This window comes from Mustela erminea, chromosome 6 (assembly GCF_009829155.1).
Source record: "Mustela erminea isolate mMusErm1 chromosome 6, mMusErm1.Pri, whole genome shotgun sequence".
NCBI classification, from domain to species: domain Eukaryota; kingdom Metazoa; phylum Chordata; class Mammalia; order Carnivora; family Mustelidae; genus Mustela; species Mustela erminea.
This window is the reverse complement of record NC_045619.1, coordinates 62,724,854-62,745,237: the sequence shown is the minus strand read 5'-3', so window position 1 is coordinate 62,745,237 and position 20,384 is coordinate 62,724,854. Positions and strand designations below refer to the sequence as shown.

Below are 20,384 nucleotides of genomic sequence, written 5' to 3'. Positions count from 1 at the left end.
AACAATTTTTACTTGGCCATCTACAATCACATAAACACACAGTCTGCTAAGAGATAAAGGATTTTTCATCTTTCTTCACAAAATACCGCAGGAGGAGAGGGAATTTTCTTCGTGTAAAACTCAGCCCTCATTCTGTCAGGCAAAGTAATTATGGAAGCAAAACAAATCCACATTGTCTAATTAGGTCATTAAAAAGCATAAATGCGTCATGGAAGTTTTTCCCCTTGCCTAAGACATAAAGTAAGACAATGAAAACAATCTGGTAATATAGAAAGGTTCAGAATTTGTTTCTTTTCAAAAATAATAGGTCCTTTCATCTTTCTATTTCCCTAAGACGAAGACAGTTAATTTGGAGACAGAATCTGTAATTAGTTCAGGGTTTACTTTGATTATATTTCAAAATATTTAACCAAAAACAGGAAGGTAGAAAAAGAAAGAAAATACATAGAAAAATTATCAAAGGAAGTGAATAAAACCAAGAGAGTGGGTTGCTGATCAAAATGTATTGTGCAGAGACAAGATGAATAAAAAATCTACATTCATATAAACACAACCAATCTGGGATACCAAAAAGCTCTCAAGAAGAATACACAGGCATCTGCCTTTGGGATCTGAAACCAGACTTTAATCACAGCTAACTTAAATAAAAACAAATGGCATGATTATTTGCCTCTTCCTCTACTTGTTATTGCTTGAGTTTTACAAGACTCACAGCTCAGAACATTAAGAAACAAAATGCAAAAATAAGGAAAGGAAAATGAACTTACCTGTGATCCTCTTGGCCCTCGTTTGTGGTCCCATTCTGAATGACCCATGAGCTGTAATAGAATATAACAATTACCGTAAATTCAATGACACTTATTTTATGTGGAGAATATTTTTACTTTTTCTAAAGAATAATTACATTTTTGAAATCTATGTTTTAATATGAATGTATTAAGTAGCTATCACGAATAAATTAACATGCTTAAAGTAATAATAATTTCTGGTTTGACAGCTAACATTTCAACTGGCAGTTGTTTTGAAGATGTTTTAATATCACTATGTGATAGAGAGAGTCTACTAATCTACAGCTTTATGGTTCTTTGCCAGGAAAATCCTAGAAAGATGTTAACCCAGGTAAAACTTTTCACATGCCATTAAGCTTCTAGCTTATCAAGAAGATATGCTAGGGGCGCCTGGGTGGCTCAGTGGGTTAAAGCCTCTGCCTTCCGCTCAGGTCATGATCCCAGGGTCCTGGGATCGGGTATCGCATCGGGCTCTCTGTTCAGTGGACGCCTGCTTCCCTCGCTCTCTCTGCCTGCCTCTCTGCCTACTTGTGATCTGTCTCTCTGTCAAACAAATAAAGAAAATCTTTAAAAAAAAAACGCTAAACAAATCATTACTATAGCTTAATTTACTGTCATGAATGATAAAAATGAGAAGGCCAAAATATTTCAATCATTTTTAGTCCTGTTTTGATAATATCACAAAAATAGGAGAGTTCTAAAGAGTGAAATGATTTAAAGCAAAATATGCCCCCAAGGTCACAAAATACAGATTTTCATTAAAAAAAAAAAGAACCTTATAAAACATTATCAAGCTAGTCCCATAGTTGTAATAGCCCTGAGCTACTTGCTCACAAAGCATGATATTTAATTATTGAAAATAACATGTAACTAGAACACTAAGAAAATACAAGATATCGACTGAGAGGAATAAAATTCCATTCATCTGTCCAGTACGCTTGCTACTCATGTGTACCAATGGAAGAACTGCCCATCACTAATAAGCTAGCACATGAACAGGACAGACTATTCAACATATGAATATACCTCATTGGCTTTTCTATACAACAGCAATGACACCTTAGTAGAGACAATAAAAAACTAGTTATGTGTTTGAACAACATTACCCAGAAATGTTTTTAACCATATGCAAAATGGTAAGACCTTACTGATGGCCATACAGTGTTCCTGATTAAGAAGACCGAATTCTATAGAATTATCAAGTGTTCAGTTTTACCCACAAAAATGTACAGGTTTAAACCCAATCTCAATCAAAAGCCACTCATATTTGTTTAGGAAACTGTAAAACACAACTACATACATTTTATCTGAGAAAATAAACTGATAAGAATCCGAAAATACTAGGAGAGTAATACCCTAGTGGGTTATAAAAATTACTAAACATTATAACATTTAACCCAAATTATAGGACAATGATTTAACACTCAAAATGTAAATGAATGATACATAATAGACAATGGTGAAATGTCAAAATATGAAAAAGAAAATAAAAAAATCAATGAGTATCTAATGAATTAGTCCCCAAGTGGAGGGAAAAAAAGAGAGCAAGATAGAGAGAGAGAAACAGATTCTTCGGAAAAAACAAGAGCTGAACCTTATATACACACATATAAATTGTAGATAAAAAGACAAATTTAAAAAGCTGAAATGGTAGGTATAAAATAAAATCCAGGCAAATATTTAGACTACCTTGAAATATAAAGAGATTTTCCAAACTAAACAAAACAAAACACACACAGAGGATTATGATCCAGCTACATAAAACTTCAAATGTCTGTGCAAACGTCACAGCGGCAAAATATCTCTGTTAAATGCCAGGTAAAAAATAATATCTTCAGTACATTAAGAGCTCTACAAATCTGAAAGTAATGTAACCCCTGCAAATAATTAGAGGAGTGGATAAAGACAGTTCACAAAATTAATATCAACAATCAATACTGAGTAACAATTTTATTTGAAGTGAAAAGGTTCAGTAGAAACAGTAACAAGAGAAGACTATTACCTATTAAATTAGCATCCCGATCATGCTGAATACTGGTTAGAAGTCAGAGAGCTAAGTATGCATATATATTGCTAGCATGTAGTGTACAGATACACACATGTATATATTTACACATTTATAAATACACAGACACACATACATTATATATATATCAATTTTAATACATACTGCATACTCTTAAAAATTCATACCTTTTCAACCAGAAAATAAAAATGTAAAAACTCAATAATTACAATGTATCAATCTCTGTGTTATCCAACAAAAGGGGAACTATCTGCTAAATTAGAGTATAAAAAGAATATAATATAGCATTTCAAATTTGGTTTTTAGGGCCTTTTTACAAAATTACATATGAAATCTTCATGGTATAATAAATGAAAAATATAACAAAGTAATTTTAAATTACTCATCTTTAATAAGATGATCAGTTATTTTAAGCCTTGGAATTAGTGAAATGACTTAACTATAAATTGGCTAGCCCAGGTAATCATCATATAAAACTGCTTAAATGGCTGGTATTTCTTTAAAGCTTTTTAAAAAATTTCTGTATTTAATGGCATTACATCTACTAGTAAATATTCATTAATACTCATTAACAGTTGATTATAAAAAAGTTAAACACTAATCAACTAATGAAATAGTCTGATTTAGTAACAGATAAATTAAGACCATTTAATCAGTTTTTCACTAGAACTATTGAAAACCATCTTGACACATTTCAATCACCTGCCTTAGTAAGACCTTGGGAATACCTTTTTGTCAATAACAGGAAGAAAAACAGTAACAGGAAGACAGGAAGCTTGTTTTGGCAACTATAAACAGATGATAAACTTGAGTACTATGCTGTTAGAGTAAAATAATTTAATATTTTTAAGTTTAAATTCAATTAATTAACATACAACATATTATTGGTTTCAAAGGTACAGACCATTGATTCATCAGTCTAGAGTAAAATAATTTATAAGCAGAAGGGTTATCTTCTCCTTTCCCTCACTGTTTTATCTAAGTCTTGGGAAAAATAACACTTTAAGAAGACTGTTATGCCTATTATTCTCTTGCTAATGAATTTCAACTAATAGGATAACGGAGTAAATTCTACTATCACGAGTATCCAAGTAAAAAAAGAGGTCAATAAACCACAAACACAAGTTATAATCCACAATATATTGACTTGGAATATTTGATAATGACAGGTAGTAAATAAAAAAGATAACATTTCTCCAAGATCAGAACTAAAATAAGAAAAGCACAGATTTCACTGCCTTCTATCATTACCTATGTTTAAAAAATTTAGTCTAAGAGCAAAAATTTTCAAAATGTAGTCTCATTTGGGGCATCACTTAGTACAGAACAAGAAGATAAACTTGATCTTTATAAGCCAGAACTTACAAACCTCCACAAGTTCACTAAATCTGACCTTTAATTTTGAAACATACCATAGTAAAACCAGCCACATGGATTATATATCAGAGAGTTATTTCCTAGCATTATACAACAGAGTACTAAGAGAAATTAAGGATAAAGGCAAGGGGGCACCTGGGTGGCTCAGTAGCTAAGCCTCTGCTTTCAGCTCAGGTTGTGACCCCACCTGGGACTGAGCCCCATATAGGGCTCCCTGATCAGCAGGAAGCCTGCTTCTCCCTCTCCTATCTCCCACTCTTGCTGTGTTTCTCTGCCAAATATATAAATAAAAATTTTTTTAAAAAGGGTAAAAGCATTCTATTTTAGTCTATTATTACATATTTCCATTATATATTATCATTATTCTATTTAAAATCTGAGTCTATCAGTTACGTGTTAATATGTCAAAATGTGTTTTTAAACACTATTACTAGCTTTCTCAAAGTATTGAAGAGTTCTAGAAATCTGCATGCTAAGGAAAATACAATCTAAGAAGCAATAAACTGAAATGATAAACAAGATACTGTAATGTTCTCTATTCAAGGAAATTCAACAAGATTTTTTCCCCCTTTGGACTTGAGGAAATCATACAAAGGTTTTGTTTTTAATTAAAATAATCTGAATCAAACATCAACATTAATGATTTTAGTGCTGAATGTCTGAGGTTTGTTATAATATTCTCTGTAATTTGTTTTTTACGTGCAGAGAAAGAGGTGGTGGGGCTGCTGTCCCGCATGGCAGGGCCCTCCTGTCCCTGCAATTACAGCGTACCTGGAGCTGATGAGGGTGACATGGGGAGTGGGGAAGATAAGCACATGATAGCACATGAATATTTGTCTCATTTGCACATAGAATTCATTTTACAGTCATAATAGCACAGTCCTTAGATCATGGACCAAAGACTGAAATAACCACAAGATTTTCACTATCCTAAAAAAAAAAAAAAAAATCATCCATTGTGTGATAAATTGCCTGACTTAATCTTACAGATTATTTAAATTAAAATGAAGCATTTGGCCATAGGTTTCCTGCTAAGGCAGAAAGAGAGGGCTATACGTTTTAGGAAGTACCGAGACACCTCAGTAGCCTCACTCTCTTGACTAATGATTAGGAAAAAAACAAAAAACTTGCTTAGCTATAAATAATGAAAAGGAGAGCTTGCACAATAAAGTCAGTTTATTTCACAATTAAGTGCAAACTGATGTTGATGAGATATCAGTGAGAAAGTCAAAACATCCTTTGACTCAAACAGGTAGGATTGGTATTAAGTTGCAGATGACAAGGGTAGGTATTTTGACATTTTCATGGGCTTAGATAAAAGACAGAAATGGGTCATGGACCATGAGGAACAAAAGTAGAAACAGCACATTTTTTCTTTTTGCAATTCAATTCATCTGGGCTAAACTTTCAAGACAAATGAATAGTAGCATGATACCTAGATAATTCTGGGAAAAGAGACAGAAAGTCCATTAACATGATATAATATTCTTTCTGGAGAAGGAATGTTTATAATTTTATTATTAGTTATATAAAGTTTCTAGAAATGTAAGAGAGAGACAGATACTAAGACTAGAAAAATGTAAAAAAAAAAAAAAGGATATTCAAATATATTCCAGTTGATAAATAATACATGGCTGCTTAATTCAGGAAGAAAAAGGAATGTCTCTCACATATAAAAACTACCTTTTGGGCTATTTGACTATGATTACTCCTCTGGGAAAAGGCATTTTAATAAGATGGTTTGGGAATATAGAGGTTACCAAGGTTCTGACCACATACGCTGAACAAAAATCTTTCCATCTGAGGAAGGCATGCTCTTAAAAAAAAAAAAAAAAAAAGACCATCTTTCTTCTTTTCCAGCTCCCATTCACCAAGATAGGCAAAGTGGAGACCCTTAAAAATTTATTTCTAGGAAACAAAGCATACTTCCTTTAAAAGAAACACAATTGTTTAAAGCATTCTGAAAATCCTAACTTCCCTCACATTGAGTCATTTTCATCCTTATGGAATAAATTCTTTTCTTTCTCTTTCTCTCTCTCTCTTTAATAATACATTTCTACATCACAGTCTTCAGCTAACAGTATGTTACGCAGTACTTAGTTCCAAGGAAAACAAAACTGCTGCCAAACACCGAATTTAAAAAGTTCACAGGAGAAAGCAAAGGAGAAGTCAGCATGGAAACAAAATGGTTCTATCTATGCAGAGGTATTTTTTAATAATAGCATGAGAAATGCAGATAGTTCAAAGTATATTTCTGTAGGTAAGAGACTTTCCTTTCTCATTTCTATGTTTTTCCCTGAGCTATAATCTATTACTTTGTTAGTTAGTGCAAAAAAGAATGCCTTTTAAGGGATTCTCGGGAAGAAAAATTTCGCCATAGCTATGAACTGAAAAGAGATGAAAGCTGCATGAGAACCAAGAGACGTGTAAAGACAAATTCTCTGCATGTCCTTAAAGAGGGGAGAGTTTTAGACTGGAGAAAAGGTAACAATGGAGAACAACAGTAACATTGTCATCTTCCCCTTCCTCTCCAGAAAACCATTCTTCTGTTTCACTTGTTGAAAATTACTAAAGCATATTTTTGAAAACATAAAAACAATATATATACACATATATATATACACTGCTGTATGCACTATTACATAAATGTTCAGTGTATATACTTACAGGTACTATGTATGGTGTAGATAAGGATGACAACGTTGCTACGTAATCCCCTTTGCATTGCATCATTTAGTCATTACACAAATCCTGACCCCATATTTATTGTATGCCTGTTATGGTCAAGAAACTATTCTAGGCATAACCTACCCATCCATGAACAAACCAAGATGCACCAGGAGTCACCTGGCTCTTACAATCCTAACGAAAGGAGATGGAACATAAATAAATAAACATACAAGGTGATGAGAAAGCTTTGCAGAAGCTGAGAGTAAAGGATGGAGAATCTGTGGCTAATGGCCCGTAGGGGCTGGAAGAGAGCTGCTTTCAGGTAAGCAGAGATCCGGGAAGTTCTTCTGAAAAAGTGACTTTTCTTTTTTTTTTTTTTTTTTAAATGAGAGAACTGGAAAAATGAGAGATGTACACACAAACATCTGGGGGACAGGCTCTCCAGATGGAGGAAATAGAACATACCAAGATCTTGAGACAGGAGCAGAAGTGGTTAATTTGAGGACGAGTACGGTGCTCTTAAGCTAAAACTTTTTTTAAAGGGCTGGATCTTTTTAACCAGGGGTATATATCTGATATTTACTCCCTTTCTCTGGCATGGAATTATCTAAAAGTTAATCATTCGCTCCACTCTTTAAAAATTGCAAAGTACATTCTGTAGAGCAATAAGGGCCCAGGGATTCTCCCTTCCCCAAACTCTTCCTCAATTTTATTCAAATTCAACATGAATTTATGGAACAGATCCTACACTCCACAAAGGCACTGATTAGCCTTATCACATGGCATAAATTTGTCGTTCATCTACATGTTTTTCCAAGAGTCGTAAGATACATAAAGAGCGGGGCTGCCTTTAACTCCATTTACTATGAGAGGCACTGGAACGTTTATTGATAAACAAATTAAAGCTTGTCTTTACCATTAGCATGTTCCCTTTGGATTCTTCCGTTGGCAAACTCTTTTTATAATCTCTTTACTACTTACTTAGGCTTTCTCTCTCCCAGATTCTAGGTGGGAAGATGGGCCTGGACTGCTGATTCCCCCATCTGCAGAGTCTACCAGATGGCAGTGCCCAGCCTGGGAAGTCTACACAGGCTCAACCCCTGTCTAGTCCTTTTGGGGAACCGCTCTCAGTCCTTCATATTCCTTTCTTTCTCCTCCTGTTATTGGTAGACTAAGAAGTTCACCACGACAGCGTGCTCTGCGGGAAAGGGACACCAAAATCTTGTACACTGTATATACTTACTATACTTGGCCTTAGGCCAAGGGTGTTAAGAGAATTCCCGAGGCTCCCACATACTATTCCCAGCCCTGCGGGGGCTCTTCCCTAGGGTATGGGGACAGAAAAGCCTACTGCAGGTGACACAAAGATTTACCCTCCTTTATAACTGAATGGACAAACTGGGAGGAGACTCGCTCAGCCTCCTTCTGGTAAACCAGATAGGGCTGTTGGAAATAATACCAAAGATTTTAGGGGGAGGCAGGACATGGTTACATTACACAGGATACCGCAAAGAGCCACAAAATTATTCATCAGATACATCCAAGAGCATCATAAAGTATTTGGGGGGTGGGCAGCTGTCACCACAACTTGCCCTTGACTCTTAGTGGGGAGACAAGAGCAGTGAGTCTTTTTTAGCTTCCTAGTCCCAGGCTTTCATGCCTCAAGGACCTTAAGGAGCTTTCTCAGGATCTAAATATGTTTCTGGTTTTGTTTTGTTTTGTTTTCCCAGAGTAATTCAGCTTTCTCCTATTCTCCCCATCTTGAATCTTCAGACAAATTAGCAGGGAAAAAAAAAAAATTTCTTTAGGCCCCTTAGCATCGAGAGCCTGGAAACAGTAAAGCACTAAATGACTGAAATTAAGGGATTTTTTTTTTCACATTCGGTAATAACTACCTAAATTCCATCCACTTGGCACAGAATAAATCCCCAATCCTTACTCTTAGTGTTCCAACCTAGTATAAACATCAGAAACACGAGGGAATGAGAAGACTTCAAATAGAAAGAAATCCAAATATTCTGGAGTTTGTAATCCCAGCTCTCTTCTGCAAATCCTTCATCTATTTCTGGTAATTATGATGATATTCCCACACTCTGATTAAGAGTGTTTCCATAATTCTATTTCTGTCTCCGTTCTCAGAATGATAATCATTGCCCTAAACCTATGTGTGGCCACTGATGAATCAAACCTTCCATTATTTTTATGTATTAGATCCTGACAATCTTGATGACATCGATTTTGGCACTTTTACTGCTAATTTCCATTTTTGGTACTACTATTAATAATGCAATCACATCAGTCTTACGTTTAAAAAGTACAACAGTTCATGACGAAATAACAATAAAGTAAAATAAGCTTGTGAAATCCTGCAAAATAGAATTCTGAGATAGTCTCAATATATACTAGCACTGTTAAAGTTTGAGGAAGTCTTAAACAAAGGAACATAATTCAACTAAACATTTCCAGAAGTATTTGATCATAGAACACCTTTGTTTCCAAAGGGGTTAAAATTTTCCCTTGAGGGGCACCTGGGTGGCTTAGTGGGTTAAGCCGCTGCCTTCGGCTCGGGTCATGATCTCAGGGTCCTGGGATCGAGTCCCACATCGGGCTCTCTGCTCAGCAGGGAGCCTGCTTCCTCCTCTCTCTGACTGCCTCTCTGTCTACTTGTGATCTCTGTCTGTCAAATAAATAAATAAATCTTTTAAAAAAAATTTCCCTTGAAACACATTCTGAGAAACTATTTTTTACAGCTTTCTAAGTGCTTTTCTTATACATTTTTCTATACAATTTACATACTCACATATAATCCCACAATTTTTTCCTACTATATTAATTTTAACAATAAGGAATTACTGAGTCCAAACCAAGTATCACATCCTGAGCAATGAAGTTTACTGGTAAGGAAAAAGAAAAAGACGTGGGAGTTGATTTGTCTTCATGGAATTCACGGTGGTAATGAATGTGATAGATTTATTTCTCTAACATCCATTTTTCCACTCTGTTGTCTCCACCTCATTTAAAAACTGTGGAACAAGAGGAAAACTGAATTTTTCAGACAACCCTCTGAAAATACTATAAATTAATCATACTTTTATTTTTTTTCAAATTTTTATTTAAATTTTAGTTAACATAGTATAATACTGGTTTCAGGAGTAGAATTTAGTGATTCATCACTTACACAGAACACCCAGTGCTCGATGGGTGATGGATATTAATCATATTTTTTAAAGTTGGCTATAGAATGACCTCAAAATGTATAGTAAATTATATATCAGAAGTTAAGTTATACCAAATTCTACCACATCTCTTTAGTACATGTAACTCATTGCTGCATTCACACACTCATTTATTCATTCTACACCCTTCCAACAAATATTTAACAGGTAGCCACAATAAATCTAAAGCCCCGTGCTCTAAGTAAACACAACTAATGTTGATATTGCCAACCCAGAGGCATCACAGGATCTTGATAAAGAGCAGCACAGGGGTTAAGCGCATAGGTTCTAGGGGGCTGCATGGCTGGTTCAAATCTCCCATCTGACATGACAGTCTTACTAGACACATGATCTTGGAAAATTTAGTCTAAGTTTCTGTGCCTTAGTTTCCTATCATTAGAATTCAGATAATAACATAATTCATGAATAATAATTCATGATTTAGGGGAGTATTAAATGACTCATTACATCAAGAAGGCTTAGTGTGTGTAAGGCTTAATGTGTACCTAGTATGAAGGAAGTACCACTCATTAAATGTTATTATTTCTATCACCATTAATAATTATGTAATATTATTTAGGTGTTATTACATTCTGATTCCTTTTAAAAAATGTAAATGATGATGATCTATATGGCTGCTTTCTATTAAAGTAGAATGGAAGATACCCATCCCTTGACCCATGCCAACATACAATTTATAAAATCCCATCAAAATCATGAGTAAAATGAAACTTTGTGTACCATCCCTCACAGTAATATAACACATGTACATGACCATGGAGTCTACTGCATTTACTGCATCCAATTCTGATTATTTTCTGTGTAACAGCTGGAAAACCCAAACTGTGACATTGCTACTTTACTAGGTCCCTTGGTGGTGCAAGCAGTAATGACAACTGGGACAGCTTACTCTTCTTGATGCATAAAGAGTGGCAAAATGCTGAGAACCACAAATAGCAAAGGCTTGAAAAGATCCGCTAGGCAAAAGCCATACTATGTTTTTCCAATTTGGAAAGAACTCCCACCTTCAGGTGTACCATCTATTAGTTGGAAACACAACCAAATTTCCAATGCAAATGATAGTTAATGCCTGGGGGGAGAGGGGAATGACAAGCAAACAAAACAAACCCCAAAAATCCATGCAAGTATTTCTAAAATAATCACAGTAAAAAAGCTTTTATGTTCTTAGCAACAAAACAAATGCATTTTTCTTGTAAAATAGTAAACAAGCATTCCAACTTCAAGTGATTAACTCTATCAACTCTACTTTAAGTGAAATGCTAATCTCTGAGCAGCCTTGAATGTGACTATAAATCTATACTTTACAGTTTGTATTATTTCTGCCAATTTGTGTAACCAAGTAAAAATCTTTGAAAATGGGGATCTCGTTTATTATTTCCAGCTCTTTACATGTTATTTTTAGACAAGATCACGTTACTATTTCTCAGTTTCCCCTATATATATTCAGATTCCATTTATACAATGCCTCCTGAAAGGACTCATTCAAGAATATCCCCCTGCCCCAAAATTATTAAAACTCAGTCAAATCCACCAGGACAACTTCATGAAACTATCTATAAAACTGATCTTAGAAGAAAAATTTGGAAATCCCAGGGAAAATAGTAAAATCCAGAAAAAGTCTTAATTGTGGCAAAAGCTGCAACTCAAGATTCATTTGGATAGCTCTAAGATTTTTCCCCCTTTTTCTTAATCAGATATTCTTATGTATTGTATGTGGTGTAAATAACCTATAATTTCTTTAATGTAAAAGCATTAACAGTGTGCTGAAAAGTGGGAAAATTACTTTGATCTCCAAATAGTTTAACATTTGTGAACCTATAAAAATATAGATATATTACTATTTAGTTGTTAAGGCCTTACATATCAACAAAACAAACTAAATCTGAGGAAAATTTTCCACTTAAACCATCTCTTTTAGAAATGGTCTTAAAAGTCAATAGCATGACTTTTCAAAATAAATCTCAACAATTCATGTTGCTTAAAAGACTGAGCTCATTTTAAGTCTCATAAAGGACATAAAATACTGAATTAGTTTTTTACAATTTCTTCTCAATGTGAAAGTTACATTTTTCCAAAAATGCTTTTTGTGAATTTTTAAGTCTTATTCAATGCTAAGCCATGTTTCTCATTAGCGCCAAAAAAACTTAAGCAAAATGACATAATTCTCAACATTTTCCAGGCTACTTCCTCCTCATCAAACAGCTTCACTTTGGGGCTGGTAAGAAAAGAACAGATTCACTTAAGTGGCGGACAACAATGTATGCCAACTCCATTACATGTATTACATGTCCCTTGGGGTTCTTCTTTTCCTCTGAGCTTGGTATTGCCAAAAGTACTTTAGTTCAACTTTCTACAATTAGTAAGTTTGAACAAAACATGTCCATTACATCCTCAAATCCTTAAATGTTGTTGGAAATAATTTATTATAAGGCCAGAAGATACTCTCTTAGCTCAAGCTTAAGGCAGAATATATATCCACATCTCCAAATTTGACTGAGCCCCTCAATTCTTCTTTATGGCACCAAGAACCATTTGATACGTTGAAAGTCATTTCATCTGTTTGTTTATACTGCAAGCAAAGTTCCTTTCATTAAAAAAAGTTTTCTTGGAAATTTATTCCCTTTAGGGACATATTATATGGGTCACTAGGGATGAGGGAAAAGAAATTGGAATAGAAGATGTTGTGGCAAGAAAAAGGGAAGGGAGGAAGAAAAAAAGTAGGAATATAGTACTATCTAAAGTTCTTTGTTGCAATGAACTCTTTGAATTTCAAACTTTATGAACTTTCGATTACAAACTTAATAAATACTTTGTATTGTATGAGGTGGATAGTATTACAGGTGCAAAAAGAATGGCCATGCTCTTCTCTCAGTTTTTACTTCAAGTACCAGGGTAGAGAAAACTTACTTGCCTTTTTTCTTTCTTTCTTTCTAAGCGTTACTATATGCCAGAGCCTGTGTTAAAGGCAAAACATAAAAAAAAAGGAAGAACTAAAAAAGTTAACTTGGAAGGAAGAAATACAAGGAAATAGATACACAGCTAACAATGGCTATTAAAAAAAATCATTCTGGGTTGTAGAAGACGAATTCTGATTGTTGTATCAATTTACCACTGACCTTGTCAATTTGAATCAGTAATATACAACAGATGAGATGCTGGCGCTTTAGACTCCTTAAGTAAATTGAAAACTCCCTGGATATTTTTTGGGGGGAGAAGGGGACATCTTGAAGGAAGTATATAATATATATATTTTTTATTAAACACATTTTCTTTGCTTCCAACCATAACTGGGGGTACTAAAGATTTTACCAACAAACATGTTTCAATATAAATTGTGATTTAGAAATATGGGGAGGGATGGAATTTGACAAAATATTTGTACATCACTGCTACGTCAGAGCCAACCTTCTTTAATGAAATTGCCACAGAAAATTCTTTAGTTTCTAATTCTTTGTTGAGAAATTCAAGGATTAGAATTGTGGGATTCAAAAATGATCAGGAAGTCATACTTGAAAATTGAAAATTATTGTCATTTATGGGAATATTAGGGTGATTTTTCTGTTAGCCTATGTTTCTTCTTTTTGGGAAGTGGTCATTAGGGACTGACTGTTCCCCTGATGTTTCTGGCTGCAGGGTATGCACAAGATGCCCACGACAGTCTCCTTGGAAGGATAAACTCTGGAGTCAAGTTTCTTGAAATGAAATTCCTATTTCATTTTTCCTAGTTTCATCAATCTGAGTAAATTATTTTATCATTTCTAGTTCTAGTTTCTTCGTTTGTAAAATGGAGATGATAGTATTACCAATTTCACATAATTTATATGAAGATGGGATAGTCAGTACAAAACCATGCAACTGGCTTCTCACTCACTTTAGAATTAAATCTAAACTCACTGCTATAACCTCAAGGCTTGAATATTATTTTCCATGCCCAGAACGAATTTTCCCATTTCATCTATCCATCCCTTCTCCTCCCTCCACCCCTTCACCCAACATCAATAAATATATATTTTGAGCACCTACTCTCGGCCAGGCTTGATACTGCGTACTGGGGTTAGGGAGTAAACACAGGAGGCCAGCCTTGCTTTCACCTCCCCCCCTTACTCTTCAGCATGACTATTTGCTTCCTGTACTTACTGCAGTATGAAATTATCTTGTCTATTCATTTCATTACTTGTTTACTGTCTGTCTCCTGTTGTAGAAACTGAGTTTGAGGATAGCAAAAACTTTTGGTCTCATTTTCTATGTGCCCTGGGTCTGGTACCGCTTCAGGGACTTAATAAATATTTGTTTAAAGAATGACTGATTGAGTTGCCCAGAATCTGGTCTTTCGTCACTTGCCTTATGTGACCAAAGCCCTCTAGTCGCTCATATCATATACATTGTATTCTTTTTCCTTCTTCACAGAACCCCAATTTTCATATGGATGGCAATGCGCCCCACTTAAAAACTACATTTCCTGACCTCCTCTCCTCTACACATTGGGCAGCCATGGGACAGTCTTGGCCAAAGAGATATAAGCAGAAGTCACTGTGTGAAACTTCCAAGAAAATTCTTTAAAAGAAAAGACTTGGCTAGCTTGTCTCTTCTGCTCTTCTATCTTCCCATTCTTCCTCCTAGAGGGAGTGTAGGATTCTGGAAATGAAGCAATCATCATCTGACACAAAATGACCATGAGGAAAAGATAATTGCTTCTGCCCCCAACAACCTGAAGCCATGAAAATGTCATTATTGAGTCCTATTTGAGCAAACACATACAAATGCAACCTTCCTCTCCCCTTCTTTCTCTTTCTCTCTCTCTCCCCCACCTCCAGCTCTCATGGAGGAGCAGCAAAAATGAAAGGCAATCAATATATACCAAAAAAAGGCCTTGGAAATGGAAAAGAAACAGATCCACACACATTAACTACCTTTGGATTTACTCCAAGGCAAAATCATAACATGCCAACTATAAGATGGGTCACAGGGAAATAATTGATGTCGTTAGTTTTTCATTATGGATATGACACATATATCAAATGCAACTTTATGAATTAAACAAACACAGTAGAAGTAACTTGTGGGTGTCTCAGTTCTCTTTGTTCTCTTTGTTGCCATACGCCTGGATCTTGAATAAAAAAGGACTATCACTACTTTAAAAAAGAGAGACAGAGAGAGAGACAGAGAAATGCCCATAATGCTGAGAACCGTGTAAAATCCAGTTTGGAGACCAGATTAAAACAATGTTTTTAGAGTATGTTTTGCAGAACATGCTGTTAACAGTTGTTTCAAATTAAAAAAAAAATCATTAAAACAGATTTTAGAAATAGTGGGCTAGACACATGTTATTTTTAATAAAGAACTTCACATGTCATTTAATATTACGACCTCTGAGAAATCAAATGAATTTCTCAATATTTTCAATTTCCCAAATATGTTTCACCTCAGAAACTGAACTCATTTCTCATGCAGCATCTTATGTACCATTAGAGCACAGTTTGTGAAACAATGAAATGAAGAATTTTGTTCTTCAAAAGTTTATAGTTTCAATTAAAAAAGCTAAGAATTTCAGAGAAGAACAAGTACTTCTAGATGAGTCATGAAAATGAATATTAACTTTAAAATCCAGCTTTTAGAGTCATTTGTCTGATTTTTGTTTTTAAAAAATAAACATGCTCGGGGCACCTGGGTGGCTCAGTGGGTTAAAGCCTCTGCCTTCAGCTCGGGTCGTGATCCCAGGGTCCTGGGATCGAGCCCCGCATCGGGCTCTCTGCTCAGTGGGGAGCCTGCTTCTCCCTCTCTCTCTCTGCCTGCCTCTCTGCCTACTGTGATCTCTGTCTGTCAAATAAGTAAATAAATAAATCTAAAAACAAAAACAAAAACAAAGAAAGAAAAAAAACCATGCTCAATACCTGCATCAAGAAGTGAAAAGACAATTCAAAGAATGGAAGAAAATACTTGCCAATCATAAATCTGATAGGGAATTCGTATCTAAAGTATTTGTATACAGAATACAGAACTACAAAAAGAAATTAACCCAACTAAAAAGGGGGCAAAAATTCAACAGACGTTACTTCAAAGAAGTTACCCAAATGTCCAGCAAACACATTAGGAAGATGTTCAACATCCTTAGCTTCTGGGGAAACACAAATCAAAACAACAATGAGATACCGCATTACACCCACTAGGATAGCTATAATATTTAATATACCCACAGAGGATACAATAAGTATTGGGGAAGATGTGAAGAAATGAGAACCCTCAGACTCTGGTGAAAATGTAAAACAGTGCAGCCTCTTTGAAAAACTATTGGCAGTTTCTCCAAATGTTAAACATGTAGTTATCGTATGATCCAGCACTTTAGCTCCTAGGTACATACCCAAGAGAAATGATAACCTAGATCCACACAAAAATTTGAATATGAATGTCCATAAGAACATTATGCATAATAGCTGAAAAGTGGAAATAATGCAAATGTCCATTAACCAGTGAACAAAATGCGGGATAGTCACATGATATACTTTTTTAAAAGACTTTATAGAGCGAGAGAGAGCACATGAGTGAGCAGGGGGAAGAACAGAGGGGAAGAGAGAGGAAGGGAGGGGAATGAATCGCAAGCAGACTCTGCCCTGAGCATGGAGCCCTACATGGACTTGGTCTCACAACCCTGAGATCATGACCTGGGCCTAAACCAAGAGTCAGGTGTTTAACCAACTGAACCACCCAGGCGCTCCACGATGCAATTCTGTCTGTCAATAAAAAGGAGAGAAGTTCTGATATACGCTACTACGTGGATGAACCTTTAAGACATTATGCTAAGTGAAAGAGATCAATCACCAAAGACCAAAAATAATTGACTCCTTGTATAAGAAAAGTCTAGAATAAGCAAATCAAATTCATAGAGATGGAAAATAAATTAGTAGTTGGCTGGGGCTGAAGGGGGTAGCCAAAGAAACAGAAATGGGAAGTGACTACTGATGGATATGGGATTTCTTACCCTCCACACCCCAACGATTTTATTTGTTAGAGAGAGAGAGAGCACAAGCAAGGGAAGTGGCAGGCAGAGAGAGAAGAGGCTGCCCACTGAGCAGGAAGCCCTATGCAGGACTTGATCCCAGGACCCTGGGATCATGATTGAGCTGAAGGCAAGATGCTTAAGCAAATGAGCCACCCTAGCATCTGGGATATGGGATTTCTTTGGTGTGGGGATGATGTAAAGGTTTGTGGTTAGACAGTGGTGATGGTTGTACATCTCCCATGAATATATAAAAACCAATGAATTACATACTTTAAGTGGGTACATTTTATGGTATGTGAATAATATCTTAATAAAAGTTTCTTAATAAGCATACATATTCCAAACTGAAGAAGCTCCTTAAGGAAAAATCATAAGCTTTAATCATCTCCATTTAAACTTGACATTTGTTGCTAAAAATACAGTGGAACAGAGTAGAGAAGTATAGTTAAGTTCCTGGTGTGTAAGATATTTTACCTGTATTGAATAGTAAATATAAGCAAGTATAAGTAAATATGTCTTATTTCTGATAGAAAATGGTTATGTGTATGCATGGTATTATTATTCCTATTAACAGCTACTCTGGAAACATTTAGGAAACTTTCCACTTATACTAGTTCTACCTGCAGAGCTTGAAGCAGAGGGAGATTTTGTAAGTACTTACAGTGTTTTTATTTCTAAATTGGCTCCAGGAGTAATTCTCCACTGAAGAGATACAGTATCTGACATTTTGGGACTTGTTATTTTAAACTGCGGTTCACACAGTAGCTTTCGTTTTCCTTTTCTCTGTGAGCAAAACCTCTCTCTAAATATTTGAGTGTCAATTATAACATTAATATGGATATTCAAAACACTTTAATAATCTTTTAATTCTTCTCCGAACAATTAATGTTTTGACCACTACCTTCCATATATATTAATATAAATAACCACAAAGGCCGATATCATATGCCAAGAACTGTTGGATACTTTGTGTACAATGAAGATGGATGGAATTCTGGCCATCTCGTTCTAATAGAGGAGAGAGAAACACAAGCATAAGCACACACTTGTTTTTTCCCACTTGTGGTTGAGTCCTTACTGTGTGCCAGGCTCGCGTTATGTATCTTCTATGCGTTATTTCAAAACTCCTCCAAATAGTCCCTCTGGAGTAGTATCATTTCCCCTCTCATAAACGATAGAACTGGGACATACAGAGAGCTCTTTATTACGTGGATTCTGCCAAAGGTCCCATAGCCAGCATGCATACACAGGAAGGTCTGCCTTTGAAACACTAGCTCTTACCCTCTACATTGTACTCCCTACATATCATGAATTAATCCCAAATATGGAAGCAACGAATTCCTCCCTGAGAAATAGGGGGCAACCATGCGGGCTGAGCTAAAGAGAGGATGTAACGTATGGATTGTTTTTTAAGCTATGTATAGATGACTGCCAGGGATGGGGGAGAATTTTAGGTAGGTTGGGGTCAAGATACAGAGATCCTTGTACATAGGGTGAAAGGGTTCATAATATATTTTAAAGGCAAAAGGAAACATAACACACGTTCAAGAATTATATGAACTTATTTGTGCTTACACATCTATAAATGTAGTTGCAGACTGTGTGAGTGATAGGGCAACTTGTGGGAAGAAGACTGATGGCAAGATCTCCTAGAAGACCCTACTGAACATGGAATTAATATAACATTTTGAAATTAAAGTTCATACTCATCCCCTTATTCCCACAAGGAAATGTCTAATCAATTCAAGATACATTTGAATTGAAATATGAGGGTTGCATCCTTTCACATTCAAACACTAAGGCCATAAAATACTCAGGATCCCATCAGTGTTTTCATGAGGTTGTAACTGTATCAACAGGTATAACTGAACAAAGAAAACTGAAGCTTAATAAATTAGAGACCCAACAAAAGGAAATAGAGAATTAACAACTCGGAAGAAAAGTAGGGGGAGAATCTTGCACTATTCTTCCTTTAAAGAGGTAATTCAAAGCAACCACAGCTGAGCACATGAAAAGGGTCCTTGAGCCAGAAAAATATATCAAAAGGTCTAGAGTGGTTGATAAGCACTCAGATTTCCATTTCTTTAATTACAAATATCAGTCAGTATAAGGGTTTGTTCCATTCAGGACACTGCACTTAAAATATAAATGTAAATTTGAATAAGAAGATTCTAAAAAATTAATGACATGTATTACCCATTTAAGTAGATTATAACTTATCACTGGAGAGACCAAAAGGGTTAGTAGACCAGAGAAGAGCAAAAAATGGAAGCCTTCAGAAAGGCAAGGATACACATGCTTCAATGAATACATATTTACTATTCACTAACTGAACACTTATTGAGCATGTACTAACTGCCCGATGCTGGGTTCTACCAGAGAGATCAAAAGCTCAGAGTCTGACTTGAGGGAACCCTCATTTTCTAGAGGAAAAGAAAACACATAAATGAAGAAATAAAATATACTATTACAAACCTTAGAACAGCTGTTGCTCAAAGACAAGAAAGGTTGCAGAAACCATTAAAGATGTGCTTGGAAGGCTGAAGGAGGTTGTGACAGAAAGAAAGAGAAGGGGGACAAGGGATTTAAAGGTTCATCCCTGGAGGATGGGTCACTGGCAAATGCTCAGAATCTGAAAGCACATGAATCATTCGTTCGGGAAAGGAAGACTACTTCATTGATGGGCTCTATGTAGGATGCACTAAAAACGGGAGGCACAGTTTGGAGAGTTTGGTAAGGCCAGCTAAGGACTTGGACTATTTACACCATGGACTAATTCAGACACGGTGTTGTCCAGATTTATTCTTTAGAAAGGTATCATCTATGACTGTATAATAGACTGGGGTCAGGAGAAGGTGGGAGCCTGTGTGAAGACCAGTTGAGAAACAATTCTATAATCGGAGCAAGAGAGAAGGGGCAACTGGGACAAGGCAGAGACAGCAGGAATGGGAGAAGATCGAGGGACAGGGAGAGAGATTGCTGAGGGAGAGTTCTACTGACTCAAGGACGACAAAATAAAGGCAGCTTCGGAGATAAGCAAATCTTAACAATCCACGTACTTCTCATACTGTACCACAGAAATTTATCTTAAAAAAGGCAAATTCCTTAAGTGCAGGCCTATTGGCCAAGAGCTGAGCCTAACACTGAGTGTCTCTGCCCGCTGAAATGCTCCAGAACTAACAGTTTGATTACTTAAATGCGGCAATATTAACATAATAATAGGACATGGATAAAGGGCAATAATCCAGAGAAAACAACAGTGTAGCTTGAATTCTAACATCCAGTTAATA

The 20,384-nt window shown here is 35.7% G+C and overlaps 1 protein-coding gene across 3 annotated transcripts in view; it reads right to left on the bottom strand.

Moving 5' to 3' along the window:
* PDE3A (phosphodiesterase 3A) overlaps positions 1–20,384 on the bottom strand; it is a 317,096-nt gene that overhangs the window by 126,680 nt on the left and 170,032 nt on the right. For all 3 annotated transcript variants that reach the window (XM_032347479.1, XM_032347480.1, XM_032347481.1), the window contains exon 2: positions 768–818. In XM_032347479.1, coding sequence (XP_032203370.1) covers positions 768–818 — 51 coding nt within the window. The remainder of the gene's footprint in view (positions 1–767; positions 819–20,384) is intronic.